The 15,959-nt window shown below is 35.9% G+C and overlaps 1 protein-coding gene across 2 annotated transcripts; it reads right to left on the bottom strand.

Moving 5' to 3' along the window:
* Window positions 1-732: 732 nt before the first annotated feature.
* Window positions 733-14,904, bottom strand: zftraf1 (zinc finger TRAF-type and ring finger containing 1). Of its 2 annotated transcripts, none has more exons than XM_087786418.1 (7): window positions 14,580-14,904; window positions 12,941-13,243; window positions 10,394-10,488; window positions 9,349-9,492; window positions 7,263-7,474; window positions 6,044-6,222; window positions 733-3,362 (listed from the first exon to the last, which is right to left on the bottom strand). In XM_087786418.1, exons 2-7 carry the CDS (start codon window positions 13,229-13,231, stop codon window positions 3,150-3,152), a joined length of 1,134 nt encoding a protein of 377 aa, XP_087642544.1. In that variant the 5' UTR covers window positions 13,232-13,243; window positions 14,580-14,904; the 3' UTR covers window positions 733-3,149. The 2 variants fall into 2 exon arrangements, with proteins under 2 accessions (XP_087642544.1, XP_087642542.1); XM_087786416.1 differs by having other exon boundaries at window positions 14,416-14,903.
* Between the last annotated feature and the right edge of the window lie 1,055 nt (window positions 14,905-15,959).

Raw genomic sequence — 15,959 nt, 5'->3', positions numbered from 1 at the left:
TCAAAAACCCGAAAACACATTTAATATTTTTCTTAAAACAAATGCAAACTAATTAAACAACTGTAGAATTTTCCTAACCAAATGTACATTTTGTGTAAAAAAAAAAAATTGTTTCAGAGTTTTTAAATGTCTTTCAAAGTTTTTCCACTTGTTTTTAGACAAAATTTTCATTTTATTTTGTAATTTCCTGGAACAAATTTTCAAACTCAAAAATGAAAAAAGAAACTCTTATATATATTTTTTGAGTTAGTAAATTTGTTTCAGGAAATTAATACAAAATAACAAAAATTCATAACCTGTTAAAACAAAATGACAGCTTGTGAATTTGTCTCAGGAAATTGTGAAGTATGGTGGCTCAGGAGTCCAAATTAAATCACAAAATAAACGATTGTTCGGTCTGTTTGCTTCTTTCCTGCCTCTTGAGAAGACGAACAAAAGTTTCCCTCGTGGACGAAGTAAAGGATGAGTCGCCGACAGAAGAAGAAGAAATAAATCCATCAACTCGGGGTTCAGGCTCCAGGCGGGTCAGCGACACTGCTTGATATGAATTAACCCTGAATTATTGAACGCCTTCATTTTTAAACTCGTCCACAGAATCGCCATCAATTTCAATTCCGGCGTCACGAGCGGAATTAAATTTAGACTCTTCTCGGCGCCGCCGGCTTGAATAATTCATCGGGACCAAAAAAAAAAAGAAAAAAAAAGACCATTGGTGACGAGTCGAGCCGAAAACACTTTCCATGATGTTTAATAAAAGGCACATGTACAGCCATGGTGAGATGAGTCCGTCAGCGTCGACACAGAAATACAGTAGAGGTCAGGAGGTCAGGAGGAGAGAGAGAGAGATGGACAGAGAGAGAGAGAGAGAGAGAGAGAGACGGAGAGAGAGAGACGGGTCTATCTGCTTCACAGTTCAAACTACCAGAGAGAGAGACGTGGTCTTCTTCAAGTAAGTCTAACACTAACACTGTTAGTTACCCCTCTGACGCACACAAACACACACTCACACGGTTTGTGTCTCCGAATGTCACCGTTGTGTCTTTTTATCAGCCTCTTAGAATGGACTCGTGTTGGGGGGGGCTGACGAACGAACCCCCTTTTTCAGAGGAGCTGGACTCCACGTCTCTGACCGACGACAGAGCTTCCTTCTTCCTCTTGAGAGTAGATATGTTTGGTTTGAGAACAACCGCCTCAGAATCTGGGGTCTGATCTCTAACCGTCGTGACGACTGATGATGTCACGAGGAAGTGAGACGAACAGACGCTCAGCTTCTGATTTCATCTTGATCTTTAGGGCTCGACTACGGTGGCCCAGGAGTGCAAAACTAATGTATAAAATGTGTAAATTATAATTTCTAGAAACACAATTTTACAACTTTATGGAAAAAAATTCACCTTCTTTGAAATATTATTTTATTTTCATTTTCATTTGTTTCCAAGTTTGTAGATTTCTTTCAGGATATTGTAAATTAATTTTAGTTAGTAATTTTGTATCAGGAAATTGTAAATTTGTATTATTAAATTGTAAATTTGTTTCAAGAAACTGTAAATTTGTTTCAAACTTTTAAACAAATGTACTTTTTTTGTTTGTAAATTTCTTTCAAGATATTGTATTTTTAATTCGAGTAAGTAATTTTGTTTAAAAAAAAAATAGAATTTCACACAATTTTACGGACAAATTCCTCTTCTTTGAAATATTGTAATTTTATTTCAGGAAATTGTAAATTTGTTTCCAATTTTGTAAATTTCTTTCAGGATATTATGAATTAATTTGAGTGAGAAATTTTGTTTCAATACATTTTTTATTTGTTTCCTTAAATTGTGAAATTTTCTTTCAGGAAATTGTAAATTTGTATCAGTAAAGTGTAAATTTGTTTCAAACTTTTAAACAAATGTATTTTTTTGTTTGTAAATTTCTTTCAAGGTCTTGTAAATTTCTTTCAAGGTCTTGTAAATTAATTTGAGTTAGTAAATTTGTATCAGTAAATTGTAAATTTGTTTTAATAAATTGTCATTTCTTTACAGAGGTTATAAATATGTTGTTTAAATTTATATTATTTTTTTTATAATAATTTTTCATTTTATTTTTGGTAATTATAATTTAATTTCCTTTTAAGAAAATGTCCATTTTTGTAAACTCGTTTTGCTCCTCATGGGCCACCGTACCTAACAGAGTCAGAGTTTAACCCAAAACGATCACGAGTTCTGGTTCATAAACAAAAGTTCTTAACCAGAGAAATATTGCATCACCTGAAGAGAGAATAAAGGAGAAAAAAAACAAAACAGAAAACAAACACTAAATCTAATTTTTTTAAATGGTCCTTTTTTTTATAAATATTCAAGATTAATTTAAAACAAGTAAAATAAAGTATAAATAAGACTGAAAAGGTAAAAATGGAGTCGTGAAATCTACTGCCGTCTCAGAGCGACGAACTTCAGGGATTAATAGAAAAAAAAATAATTATAATCTCGTTGCAGGCATTTGTAAATATTCACCTAAAAAAAAATCTAAAATAATGTCACACAAGAGATTAAATATTAGTGAAAATCTAAATGATTACGACCTTTGACCTGGGCTCAAAAGTCTTTGATAAAAGGTGGATTTTTGTTAGTGTTTTTCGACAGCAGAGGGGATTAGATTAAAGACGTCCAGTCGACAATAAACGTGTTAAATAACAAACCGGTCTTTTTTAAAACAGGACAAACTTTGTGTCGTTTTAAAAGTGATGGAGGAGAGAAACGGTCGCACACAACTCAAAAAAACATCCGGACAAGATCAGACTCTGTTCACATTTTGATGCTTCGGGATATTCTGGAGTTCCACCGGGTCACACTCTCAATCTCACACACATGCAACAGACGCACTCCTGGTGTGTATGTGTGTGTGTATGTGTGTGTGTGCTACCTTTGGCTGTGGGGGGGGGGGGGCGGGTTGGGGTGTCGCACGACGTCACCACCGATACGACACAAAAAACACACGCACACACAAAACCAGACGACGGCCTCCTTGTGTGGCGGCACAGCTCGGCGTCTCGGGCCTCGAAGCGTTGTGTGTCTGTGTGTGTCAAGAGTGTAGCCGCTCAAGAGGTATATCAGTGGTTCAGCGGTGTCCTGTCTTGGTGTCGTCCTCGCGTCCTCGCTTTCGGCGTCTCACTTCTGCACTTGGAAGATGAACAGGCGCAGGTTGATGTTTTTGGCGGCCAGCAGTTTGTTGCACTCCACCGAGTCGGAGATGGGCAGCAGCACGTACTCCGTCTCGTTGGTGTCGTTGCTGAAGGAGTGGTGGTTGATGACGGGCTTGATGCGGACGTCGTCGTACGGGCCCTTCAGCAGCAGGAAGGAGCACTCCAGGGCCGAGTTCACCTGCACGGGGCGGAGAACGTTAGCACTTGCTATCCTTGTAATGTGTATTTTATCATTAGGAGAGAGATACTGTGTTTATTTCATTTTATCTTTGACATTTTTTACATTTTATTCTTCTATAAATCAAAACTGTACTTGCATATACATGGTATGTAAACACTGAGACCCCGAGTCTGGTTCTGCTCAAGGCTTTTGCCTGTTAAAAGGCCGTTTTTCCGCTCTATTGTCGCTCATTCTGATTGGCTAGGACTGTTTTTTTTTTATTTAAACTATGTAGTGTCTTCACTTCATTATGATTTGAATCTTTAAATAAAGTTGTTTTTTTTGTTTCAAGAAATTGTAAATGTGTTTCAGGAAATTGTACATGCGTTTCAAGGAAATTGTAAATGTGTTTCAAGGAAATTGTAAATGTGTTACAGGAAATTGTAAATTTGTTTCAAGGAAATTGTAAATTTGTTTCAAGGAAATTGTAAATGTGTTTCAGGAAATTGTGAATTTGTTTCAAGGAAATTGTAAATGTGTTTCAGGAAATTGTGAATTTGTTTCAAGGAAATTGTGAATTTGTTTCAAGGAAATTGTAAATGTGTTTCAAGGAAATTGTAAATTAGTTTCAAGAAAGTGTAAATGTGTTTTCAGGAAACTGTAAATATGATATAAGAAATTGTAAATGTGTTTCAGGAAATTGTAAATGTGTTTCAGGAAATTGTAAATGTGTTTCAGGAAATTGTAAATGTGTTTCAAGGAAATTGTAAATGTGTTTCAGGAAATTGTAAATGTGTTTCAGGAAATTGTAAATGTGTTTCAGGAAATTGTAAATGTGTTTCAGGAAATTGTAAATGTGTTTCAAGGAAATTGTAAATGTGTTTCAAGGAAATTGTAAATGTGTTTCAGGAAATTGTAAATGTGTTTCAAGGAAATTGTAAATGTGTTTCAAGGAAATTGTAAATGTGTTTCAGGAAATTGTAAATGTGTTTCAAGGAAATTGTAAATGTGTTTCAAGGAAATTGTAAATGTGTTTCAGGAAATTGTAAATGTGTTTCAAGGAAATTGTAAATGTGTTTCAGGAAATTGTACATGCGTTTCAAGAAATTGTATAGGTGTTTCAGGAAATTGTAAATGTGTTTCAAGGAAATTGTAAATGTGTTTCAGGAAATTGTAAATTTGTTTCAAGGAAATTGTAAATGTGTTTCAAGGAAATTGTAAATGTGTTACAGGAAATTGTAAATTTGTTTCAAGGAAATTGTAAATGTGTTTCAAGGAAATTGTAAATGTGTTTCAAGGAAATTGTAAATGTGTTTCAGGAAATTGTAAATGTGTTTCAAGGAAATTGTAAATGTGTTTCAGGAAATTGTAAATGTGTTTCAAGGAAATTGTAAATGTGTTTCAAGGAAATTGTAAATGTGTTTCAGGAAATTGTAAATGTGTTTCAAGGAAATTGTAAATGTGTTTCAAGGAAATTGTAAATGTGTTTCAAGGAAATTGTAAATGTGTTTCAGGAAATTGTAAATGTGTTTCAGGAAATTGTAAATTTGTTTCAAGGAAATTGTGAATGTGTTTCAGGAAATTGTAAATTTGTTTCAAGGAAATTGTAAATGTGTTTCAAGGAAATTGTAAATGTGTTTCAGGAAATTGTAAATTTGTTTCAAGGAAATTGTAAATGTGTTTCAAGGAAATTGTAAATGTGTTTCAGGAAATTGTAAATTTGTTTCAAGGAAATTGTAAATGTGTTTCAAGGAAATTGTAAATGTGTTTCAGGAAATTGTAAATGTGTTTCAAGGAAATTGTAAATGTGTTTCAGGAAATTGTAAATTTGTTTAAAGGAAATTGTAAATGTGTTTCAGGAAATTGTAAATTTGTTTAAAGGAAATTGTAAATGTGTTTCAGGAAATTGTAAATTTGTTTCAAGGAAATTGTAAATGTGTTTCAAGGAAATTGTTAATGTGTTTCAGGAAATTGTAAATTAGTTTCAAGAAAGTGTAAATGTGTTTTCAGGAAACTGTAAATATGAAATAAGAAATTGTAAATGTGTTTCAGGAAATTGTAAATTTGTTTCAGGAAATGTTTAATTTGTTTCAAGACATTGTAAATGTGTGAAGGAAATTGTAAAAAAAAAATTCCAAGAATTTGAAACAAAATGTTCAGTCATTTATTTTCAGAGGTTGTAAATTTGTTGTTTCAATTTGCAGAGATTAGAGATTTTATCATTTTGTTTTTTGAAAAATTAATAAATCCAGATTCTTTATCGTCCCTTCATGTAAAAATGGTGTCAACGATTTTCAAAACCTTTTAAAATGAACAATGACATTTTACAAGGAAGGTCAAGTGTGGCTATCTTTCTATTCATTTTCTATTCTATTTCTATTCAACGACTGCTACTGGATTGAAGGTTCGCTGCTACGATGTAATTATCAGGATCAGAAACTTTTATTGCCTTTGTGTAAACACAACGTAGGAATCATTCGTGGCGACAGTAATTATACAGTAATTACACTATAAACGTGCAAGATTAGATCCTGCTTCACCTCCATTGCATGGATGTGTTGATGCTGATGTATGTAATTACTGTTCGCTCCTGCTTTATTGTCCATGTACTATCTTAAAGAGGATCTTATTATCTCAAGATGTTAGATTGAAAGAGCAGAAACTCTGATAGTTTCCTCGAGCAGCAGAATAACTCGTACCTTGCTCTTGAGGATGAGCTGGAACGACAGCGTCCGCTTGCAGGACAGGTTGGGGTTCCTCTCCGAGTCGTTGACGCGAGCCTTCAGCACCCACGTCTGGTTGAGGACGGTGAAGCGAGACGTTTCGTAGTAGAGGCGAGTGATGAAGTCGTCCGTGCGGTACGGCCTGAACTGCACCTCTGCGAGGAGACGACGCAGGATTCAGTTGTGTACTTACAAAGTTATTGATCCTGTTTAAGATTAGTGTGTACATCTACCAAGTAAAGCTGTGGACAAAAATACATGGATTGGTGATCAATTTATTAATTTTTTATTTCTGTTTTTTTTGATCAGTTAGTTATTAGTAGTAGTAGTAATAGTATTAGTAGTATTAATATTATAATTATTAGTATTAAAATTAGTAGTAGAAATAGTTGGCATTAGTAGTAGTAGTAATATTAGTAGTAGTATTAATATTATTATTAGTAGAAATAGTTGTCATATTTAGTAAGTAGTAGTAGTAGTAGTAATATTATCAGTAGTAGAAATAGTAGTCATTATTTAGTTAGTAGTAGTAGTAGTAGTAATATTATTATTAGTAGTAGTAGTATTAATAGTAGTAGTAGTAGAAATAGTAGTCATTAGTTAGTTAGTAGTATTAGTTAGTAGTAGCAGTAGTATTAATATTAATACTGTAGTAGTAGTTTGAATGGTAGCAATAGAAGAATTAGTCTTCATAGTAGTATTAGTTGAAGTACTAGTTTTACCAATTGTAGTAGGGGTGCATGAAAATCACAAATATAGTGATTTTTTTTTTACGATACTTCGTAAATATTTTACAGCTCTGAAGTGATTTATCAGTTATTCTATGGTGTATATTTCAATAAAGTATTTATAAAATATAAAATTATTTTTAAATTTACAATTAACATACAAATATTCACGGCGTGATTTATGTGTTGCAATTAAACTTCCGGCCGCTAGATGGCAGCAGTAGGTACGTCTTTCAAGGCTAAACAAACAATGACATGTAACGAGATCCTGGAGATGACTGAGGACGAGAGGATACAGTGACTCCAGCAGCTTTTAAAGCTGATGTTTGGACATATTTTGGTTTCAAAACACTTCGTCAAGAGTCATGTGGTCTGTAAATTCTGCAACACCAGAGTCAAGTACTCGACAATACTACAAATATATCCTTGTTACCACAGTATCACGATATATCGCATTGAGGATGTACCTGTGAAGCCGATCTTCTCGTAGCACAGCAGGCCGAAGATGGTGTTGTACAGCTGCATGTCTCTGCGGTGGCTCTGGTCCATCTCCCCCAGGATCCCCATCAGCTCCGTCCCGGTCTTGGTGGGATGGGAGCACTCGCCCTCGTGGGCCGGCAGTTCGTGGTACGGACCTTGCCAGGGGCAGCCGATCCGCTTGTACTTGCACTGGGTCACCCTGACGACACCCCAGCAGAAGAAGAAGAAGAAGAAGAAAGTGTCAATCAAAGCGTGTGGAGCTACTGATGATATCAACACGTAGTATTTAACCAGAATGATGACGTTGTTGAAGAATTGAACTTTGTGTATTGAGTGACACACATATATATATATATATATTATATATATATATATACATACATACTTGCTAACCGAGCTGGTGATGCACAACTAATCGTAAATGATGGGATAGAAATCAACCTCCAAACTCATAATACGATATGACGGCACTTAATTACAGTTTATTACCACGCTTTTAAATTCCGACGTGTTATTGCAGCATGTCTTCTTCTAAAGGAAGAACCTTCCAGAGACCTTTGGAAGTGTTGGAGCAAAGTTTAAGAAAAAAAAAAAAAACGCTCCTAAGATGCAGGAGAAAACTAAGTATATTCCAGGGTTTTAGCTTTGAGGTAAACACCGCCTTGTCCTGCACTTAACTTGAAATATATTATTAAAAATATATTCTAATTAAGAAACAGGTTAGAATTGTGAAATCATTGTGCGTCAAAAGGATCATTAGCAACAATATAGACATTTTTTCATCTCAAGAGGCTTTTGTTGCGCGAGGAAGTTAATCAAGTCAATGACATAAATCACACTTTTCATGATTAATTCCATTACAAAATGTGACCCTAAAAAATCCAAGCACAAATTTTAAAATAAGCAAAAGTGTGGGTGGGGAAAAGTAAGTAAGTAAGTAAGTAATTTGAATTTATATAGCACTTTTCCAGACCAGGGTCACAAAGCGCTTAAACAATCAAAACAAAATTCAGTTAAGTATAAACTTTAAAAGGACAACATTAACACCTTGCTTTTAGAAAACAACAACAAAAAAATACTTTTTCCGTTCTTTTATAGACCAACGGTCACCATTATATTCACGGATTCAGATAAAAACTGATAAAAATCGAACCATCCATTTTCTACCGCTTATCCACTTATAGAGATTATGTTTCACTCATTTTCACTAGTTTACAGATTATTTTTTTTTAATAAACTTGACTGAAACAAGAGTGTAAAGAGTCGCAAAATAATGTTACTTCAGGGAAAAACACCACCTTTTGACAAAGCAAACCACCTTTCAGACAGTAATAATCAATCCAAGATAAAAAAAATGGCCATGATTGTATTATTCTTGATGGCTCGATAACAAATGCCTCCAATATCTGGACGCCTCAAATTGAGACTCGTGTAATGATTCAAAAGGGAGGCAAGAGGACTGACTAGGGAAGCTAAATACTAGCAAAACACTTCCTGGGCAAACATCAACAACGAGAGAAACTGCTTTGAAAACAAAATGGTGGACCATGTCTCCCAGATCAACGGTCTGATGATGCTGCTGCCATGTTATTGTTATCTTTTCTAAAAACTTTTGAGCAGAGAAGCAGATGGAGCACAAATGCTCCTCCCATGATGCAACACTAATAGACTAAGGGTCTCATTCATTCCATGTGCTATTAGACCTTATAATTACGAGTTTAGGGGGCAGGAATGAAAAGATGATATTCTATGTTAATCTTTGTATCCTTTATTATTTTTTCTTTGATCTATGTTCTTTATCTTTAGACTTAGATTGTGTCATCACTTTCTTTTTATTGCACTTTGTTGTCGTTTTTTATTAATCCATCCATCTATCTTTTCATCAGCTCTCCCCTTCCCTACCATTGAAAGACTGGAAAAAATGCTATGAATAATCAAGTATTTATTTCCTAAAATGCACTTTTGAAAAGTCAGATCTTTCCAAGTGATTCATTTTTGGGGAAGAGTGACTTAGTGTGCATTATTGAAAGCCTTGTGCATGTGTGTGTGTGTGTGTGTGTGTGTGTATAGTACCTGTCTTGACACTCCTCTTTCTGGTGTCTTTCTAAGCCCGAGCGAGGGAACTGTTTTAAGCAGAAGGTACATTCTGTCGGCAGCTCGCTGACGGCGTTCTCCACCGCCAGGTTCCTGCAGCACAAGTTTTTGCTGATCTCACACCTGCAGGGAAAACAGCACAACAACCTGTCAATGCTCCAGCCTGAGATATGGACGACGAAAGTGACTCGATATCATGATGTTTTTTATGGGTTTTAGAATCATCTGGTTAAAATTGAAGAAATATTTGAACAAAATATGTATATTGATCATCTTGCTGGATATACTTTTTAAATATAAATGTTTAACTTGGGTCAAAAACTCAAACTCAATTCACACAAGGGGCCAAAAACAAGCTTGCAGGCCCAACAAAATATATACTTTTATATAAATGAATTGTGTTATCTCTGTGTTTGACCTTATTCACCAAACACTCATCACATTCCTCAACTTTTTACCATTAGTTGAACTTTCTGTACAATTGTTTTCAGTAACACATCATATCTTAAACACTAGCACACTCAGAAATTTCCCTGAGAGTGTCATCTCAAAGGGATCAATAAAGTGCAGTCTAAGTCTAAGTCTAAGTAAGTAAGCTTTATTTGTAAAGCTCCTTTTCACAGACCAGGGTCACAAAGAGTCAAAGAATAAAATAATAAGAAAATAAATGCAAAAACAGAACCAGGGACAGTGTATGTTTTAGTGATTAAAACAAATGGAGACATCAGGACAAATAATTGTCTTCAGTGAGTGAAAAGAGAGAATATATTAATGCATGGGGGTAGAATGGCTGATCCTTGTAGTTAAACCAAAAAGTAAATGGAGTAAAAATGCAAAGAACTGCAGGATATGTATCCGTTTAAGTTTGTGTTACACGTTTACCATGTGTTATCAATTAGTTTAGTGCAATAGGTTATTAAAAATGTTGCGGGAAGGTCACATTTCGGTCACTCCAGTGTCCATTTCTTGTAACTACACCAGGTGGATGTAATAATATAATAATAGGTCATAAGTGAACTCATACCTGCAGTTCGGGCACGTGGCCTGCTCTTCTTTGAGACGTGCATCAGCCAACAGATGAATAAAACAACCCGCACACATTAGGTGTCCATTGGTACACTGGTGGGGGGAAAAAAAAACAGAGGGAAAAGTTAAATAATGCAGTTTATACATAATGAAGAGTATTACTGTGCATTAAGAAACTTTGTTTAAATTGGCATTTATTTAAATCAACAGTCCAAGAAAATTATTGGTCTGTTAATTAATTCAGCAGCTATAAAAGCTAAAAAAAAAAGCTGTATTTTGTTGTATTATGGGTATTTATTGAAAGAAGGGATCATATAGAATTGTATTTTTTTGTTTACACAACAAGATGATTTAATGATATTGACGGTATATCGGGGTGAATCTATTATTTGGTTGTGATGCAAGAATAATTGAGTCAATTAAAATGGATTTTAAAGTATTTTTGATATGTCAGTGTTCATTGGAAAGGATATCCATTGGGCCCCGTCAGGCCAGCCCACAATACCTCAACAGTAAGACACCCAGATGGGTCTCTGTCCTGAGCCACTGGAAGTGGAAGTGGCTTCTCTTGGGGATCAATACTGAGTCTCTCCCAGATGACTTGGCGTCTCATTCTATCGCTAAAGGGAGGTTCAAAGAAAACTTCTTTCCACTGCTCTTTCGGTTAAATAGAAATTATAATTTAAATAAACTAAATGCTTTGTCTTTTGGCTCAGCTCTTTCTTCAACATGACAAAATATATAGAGGGAACTGTGACAATCAGTAGGTAAATCCAATATTTCCCCTCACTCATGAGCAAGGCCCCAACATACTTGAACTACTTGAGGAAGGATCTGTCCAGCAACCTGGACCAAACCTTCCACTCTTTTATGACCGAGAACCATGGTTTCTGATTGAGAGAAGATGATTTATATTCTACACACCACTATTAAACTAAATAAACAATTTTATTAAAGGTGCTGCCATTTTCATGTTTAAGGGACAATCTGCCCAAAAGTTCACTCATTTTCTACTCACCCTCATGTCAACTAAGGGTTGGGAATCGTTTCACTCACTTTTATTTGTCCTCCTTGTCCAAAAACACACACTTAAAAACATCCAAATCCCTTTAAAGTTAGTTCCTAGTGTAGGGAGTAGATTGGAAGCTCATGTGATATTTACCGATGTGTTTCCTGTGTAGCATGTTAGCCTTTTAGCTTCTGCTACAAACAAGCTTAAAGCAGTACGAAGGTATTTGGATGTTTTTAAGTTTGTCTTTTTGGACGAAGAAATGTGATCTATGGTCGCGACTGTCATACGAAAGTCGACATGAGTGCGAGTAGAAAATGAGTAAAAATATAAATTTGAGTGATTATGATATCATTTCTACATAATAATTGTTACACCTTTAATAAAATGGTTAAAATGTTTGCATGATAGTCAATGCAGTTCAAAATATGTGTAGAATAGGAATCCCCTTCTCTTAATCAGAAACCATGGTTCTCATTCACAACTAATCCAGATTACACATTTTATCATTTATATATCGCTAAAATGTCCTTTCCTCCATTCATCTTTCTTTTTTTTTTTTTAATTGCAATTGTTATTATACAGAATCCCATTTTAATTTTTGGAATAGTGTTTTTTTACTGGTGGTGAATATTTGTTAAAATATTACATTCTATAAGACCAACTTAATTTCTAAGTAAAAAAGAAATTCTAAAGAAAGAAAAGTAAAAATCATAAATTATATTACTCACAAACAGTTGCGCGATCATTTCTTTTTGCATTTTAATACATGAATAGGATACTAGTGCATCGTTGTTGCCAATCCTTTTTCATCCAAAAAAAAAATGAAGTTGCACATTAAAAATGATAATGAGATAGAAAACTAGATCACTTTGTATAAATGCAGATGAATATGTTGCCTGGATTCTAGGAAGCTTGTTGGCCGAGGATACTTTAATGTAGATGTTTTGATAGCTTTAATACGGAATAAGCTTCTGCCTTATTTTTTTTATAAGACTTAAAAGTCTTATCTCGGTTTTACTTGATTTTCATTTATATTTAAGCTGCAATAGTTGCCTTCAGTAGCTTTTAATACACAGCTCATGTAGGCAACATGAAGCAACATTTGTTTGAGGTCACCTTGGGTCAGGACACACTTATCTAAAAAATGAGGTGGTCGACCTTGAAGTGTGCAAACGGTGGCCATAGATTTACGTGGTGGACAAGTTTGTTCGATGCGTGGTCGACTTCTGTGAAGTGAGGTGTTTGTTTTGGGGACGATTGGACTCACAGTATATCGTGAGAAACTTGAGCCAGCACAGCTGACCACCACCACCACTAGACCCGGGTGTGGCCCCTCAGACTCGGAGGGTTCGGGCCTGTGTTGGATCAAGTAACACTTCTAAGTGGAGCTCATTCAACAGGTTGGCACGGAGGATTTCGGTGTTGGGTTGGGGGTGGGGGGCACTCTTGGGGGGGGTCACACATTTGACATTATTTTTTTTGTTGTTGTACTGTTTGTGGTTGACACTTTTTTTTTTTTCTTTTTTTTTTTACCTGATATACTGACGCCTTGGGCAAGTCTCGGCACACGGTGCAGCACAGAACCGAGTACAGTCTCTCCTCCAGCTTTCCTGACTCTTCCTCTGGGACTTTTGCCCTCTTCTTGGGTGGCTCCTCCAGGTCACTCTCGGGCCCTTCCCGGCGTATGTTGATGACCTCGTCCTGCATGGCCGCGACCACAGCCACGGGATCAACCGCCGCCCCTACAGCACCGACTCCCACGGCGGCCGAGGAGGAGCCGGGCGCCGGTGCCATGCCCACCTCCCTCTCGTCCAGTGCCGACATGGTTCAGACTACCTGGAAATATCTATATCAGTGGTGGGCAATTCAATTTCTCTCAGGGGCCACATTTTATACTGTTGCGAGGGACCAAAGAGGAAAATGAAAGAAAACAAATCCTATATATAATGGGAGAAAAATCTTAAAGTAATAGTTCACCCACAATTCAAATGTCACTCATTTTCTACTCACCCTCATGTCGACTAAGGGATTATTTTCAGAGTAAGACGTAAATGTATGTTCATTTTAATGTAGCGACTGGAGCTCACTTGTCTTCGCTTCATCCAAAAAAACATCCAAATACCTCCATACTGCAAGATCTACACTGATACCCTGGGATCTTCGGCGATAAACGATCTTAAAATATAGACTTAAAGTTTGTTTTTTCTCTGAATAAAACCTCATATGGAGGCTTAAATAAAAGATGGACGTTACAGACGAGCACTATGGAGGTATTTGGATGTTTTTAAATGTCTTTTTAATGGATGAAGATGAAGTTAAAGACAACGCTATACAAATAAAAATTACTTACTTACTCTATGTTCAAATGGATATATATTTTTGTCTATATAACTAAAAAAAAGGAGGAATTAATCTGAAAATAATCTCAACCATTGGTCGAATTGAGGGCGAATAGAAAATGAGTGAAACTTGAACTATCACTTTTAGTTACAAAGAAAAAAATCGAATTAAATCTTTTCCTCTATTTTACTACACTTAATACAGGTTTTTCCTTTTCATATCTTATACAATGTCGTTGTTTTTTCGCATATTTGAAGGGATTAAAAGACAAATTCTACGGTTATTAAGCCTAAAAACAAAAACCCTATTATATTACATATTTTGTTATCATCATTCAAAGTTTAAACTCGTCATGATCGATAAATAAATACGCACAAAACAAAATAGTTTGGCATCTACATCATCCTCACGAGGGGACACACACAGCAGCCACTGTACCGCGTCAACAGCAGGAAGCTAACGGTCAGCTGACGGCTAGGCGAGCTAAGCTAACGCTATAGCAACCGACCCCGTCAGGAATGCGGTTCCGAAAGCGTCAATAACACGAATCATCAGGTTTTTTAAGAACTTAAAAAAAAGACCCTTGTGACAAACGAGACCGAGGGCGGGGGGTCCGAACACAACCGCGGTGTAAACAATTAGATAAGCTGAGTTTTAGCAGGACTTACAGTGGTGTTAGCAGAACTAGCTTGAGGCGGAAACAAAACAACTCAGCTGTTGTTGTGACGATGACAGCGGTGTTGTGCGTCAGCTGTTCCCGGTCCTGATACTTCAACAGTCTAACCCCGTTTCCTCTCTCCTCTCCTCTCCCGCTAAACGACACCTTACCTACCGATATGTCCCGACAACAAAGGGCCCTGACGACGACTTTAAAACACGAGAGAATGTTCTATTTGGTCTCGTCACTCTCTGGGCTACACAGCCATCTTTGTTTTCCTCCCTGTCCGTCGCTCTCTCTTCCCCCCCCTCGAGTTCAACCTGCTCAGGCAGCGACTCCTGGTCAAACTCCTTCCTTTTTTGTGTCTTAAGAACGCGCGATAAAAAGGCTGGATGGTGAAGGGAGTCTCGACTCTTGAGGTGTCGAGGAGAGTCTGGAGACTTGGCTGACAGCGGAGTGTTTTGTTGTGCCAGATGACTTGGGGGGGTATTTAAAGAGTGGCCCAGTGCGCATGCGCGCTAGGGGTTAAGGCTGCGTCAGAGGTTTGACCAAATTTATGTAAACAATAAAAAGATTTTTTTTAAAAATGGATCTATACTTTGCATTTCAAATGATTCTCCATTACACTAGCACATGAATACTTCATGTAAGTGTTGTGTCATGCTTAAGGTGTTTTTTTTACGTGAAAACAAACAGAATTTGAAACTGACATGATCTGCTGCCTTTTAATGAGAAGGACCTTTTAATTTTGTTATATCATCAACAGGCTTAAGTGAGCAATAAAGTCCTAAACTATTATCTTTAATCCCTTTATTGATGACAGGAATTGTCTCCGGATGTTCAGTAAATAATAGTACATAGATTAAAACATGAACAAGAGCCTGCATGCTTATTTTATAATTTAGTTTTATTGTTATTGATATACAATTCAGATTCCATTATTTTATGTATGTATGTATGTATGTAAGAAAGTAAGTAAGTAATTTTTATTTATATAGTGTGTGAGGGAGAGGTACCGCAGGTCCTTCCTCCCTGCTGCCATCAGACTCCACAACAAGAACACACCAAGATAACTATTTAACTGCACCTCTTGTTATTTATGTAAATATGATTGTGTATATATTATATAGCGCAGATTTATCTTTTATTCTATTTAGATTTTCTTTCTCGTTTTTATTTCTGGGTGTTTTTATTTCTCTTGCTGTTGTTAAACCGAATTTCCCCTCGCGGGACTAATAAAGGTTTTCTGATTCTGATTCTTTTCCAGACCAGGGTCAAAAAGCGCTTAAACAATCAAAACAATATTCAATAAAGTATATACTTTAAAGGGCAAGAAAAAACTGATAACACAACAGGAGTTCCAGAAATTCAAGGAAAAGCCTGAACAAATAAAAACGTCTTAAGATGTTTCTTGTTTATTTTAGTTTATTTATTAACTAAATCCGAGCAATACATTATTTTCCAATTAATTGCCAGCATCAAGGATGAACACTAAAGTTGTTGTTTCCCATTAATTTATGCATGATTGTGTTTATTTTAATGTATTATTATATT

This window comes from Callionymus lyra, chromosome 3, assembly GCF_982586985.1.
Source record: "Callionymus lyra chromosome 3, fCalLyr1.hap1.1, whole genome shotgun sequence".
Lineage (NCBI taxonomy): Eukaryota > Metazoa > Chordata > Actinopteri > Syngnathiformes > Callionymidae > Callionymus > Callionymus lyra.
Note: the sequence above shows the minus strand (reverse complement) of the source record. Positions and strands in the feature narration are given on the sequence as shown.

Coding starts and splice junctions, on each gene's coding strand:
- zftraf1 (XM_087786418.1), bottom strand. CDS start 13,231: ATGTCGGCACTGGACGAGAGGGAGGTGGGCATGGCACCGGCGCCCGGC. Junction 10,489..12,940: donor CCAAGGCGTCAGTATATCAG/GTAAAAAAAAAA, acceptor TCCCCCCACCAG/TGTACCAATGGACACCTAAT. Junction 3,363..6,043: donor AGCTCATCCTCAAGAGCAAG/GTACGAGTTATT, acceptor CGCCCCGTGCAG/GTGAACTCGGCCCTGGAGTG.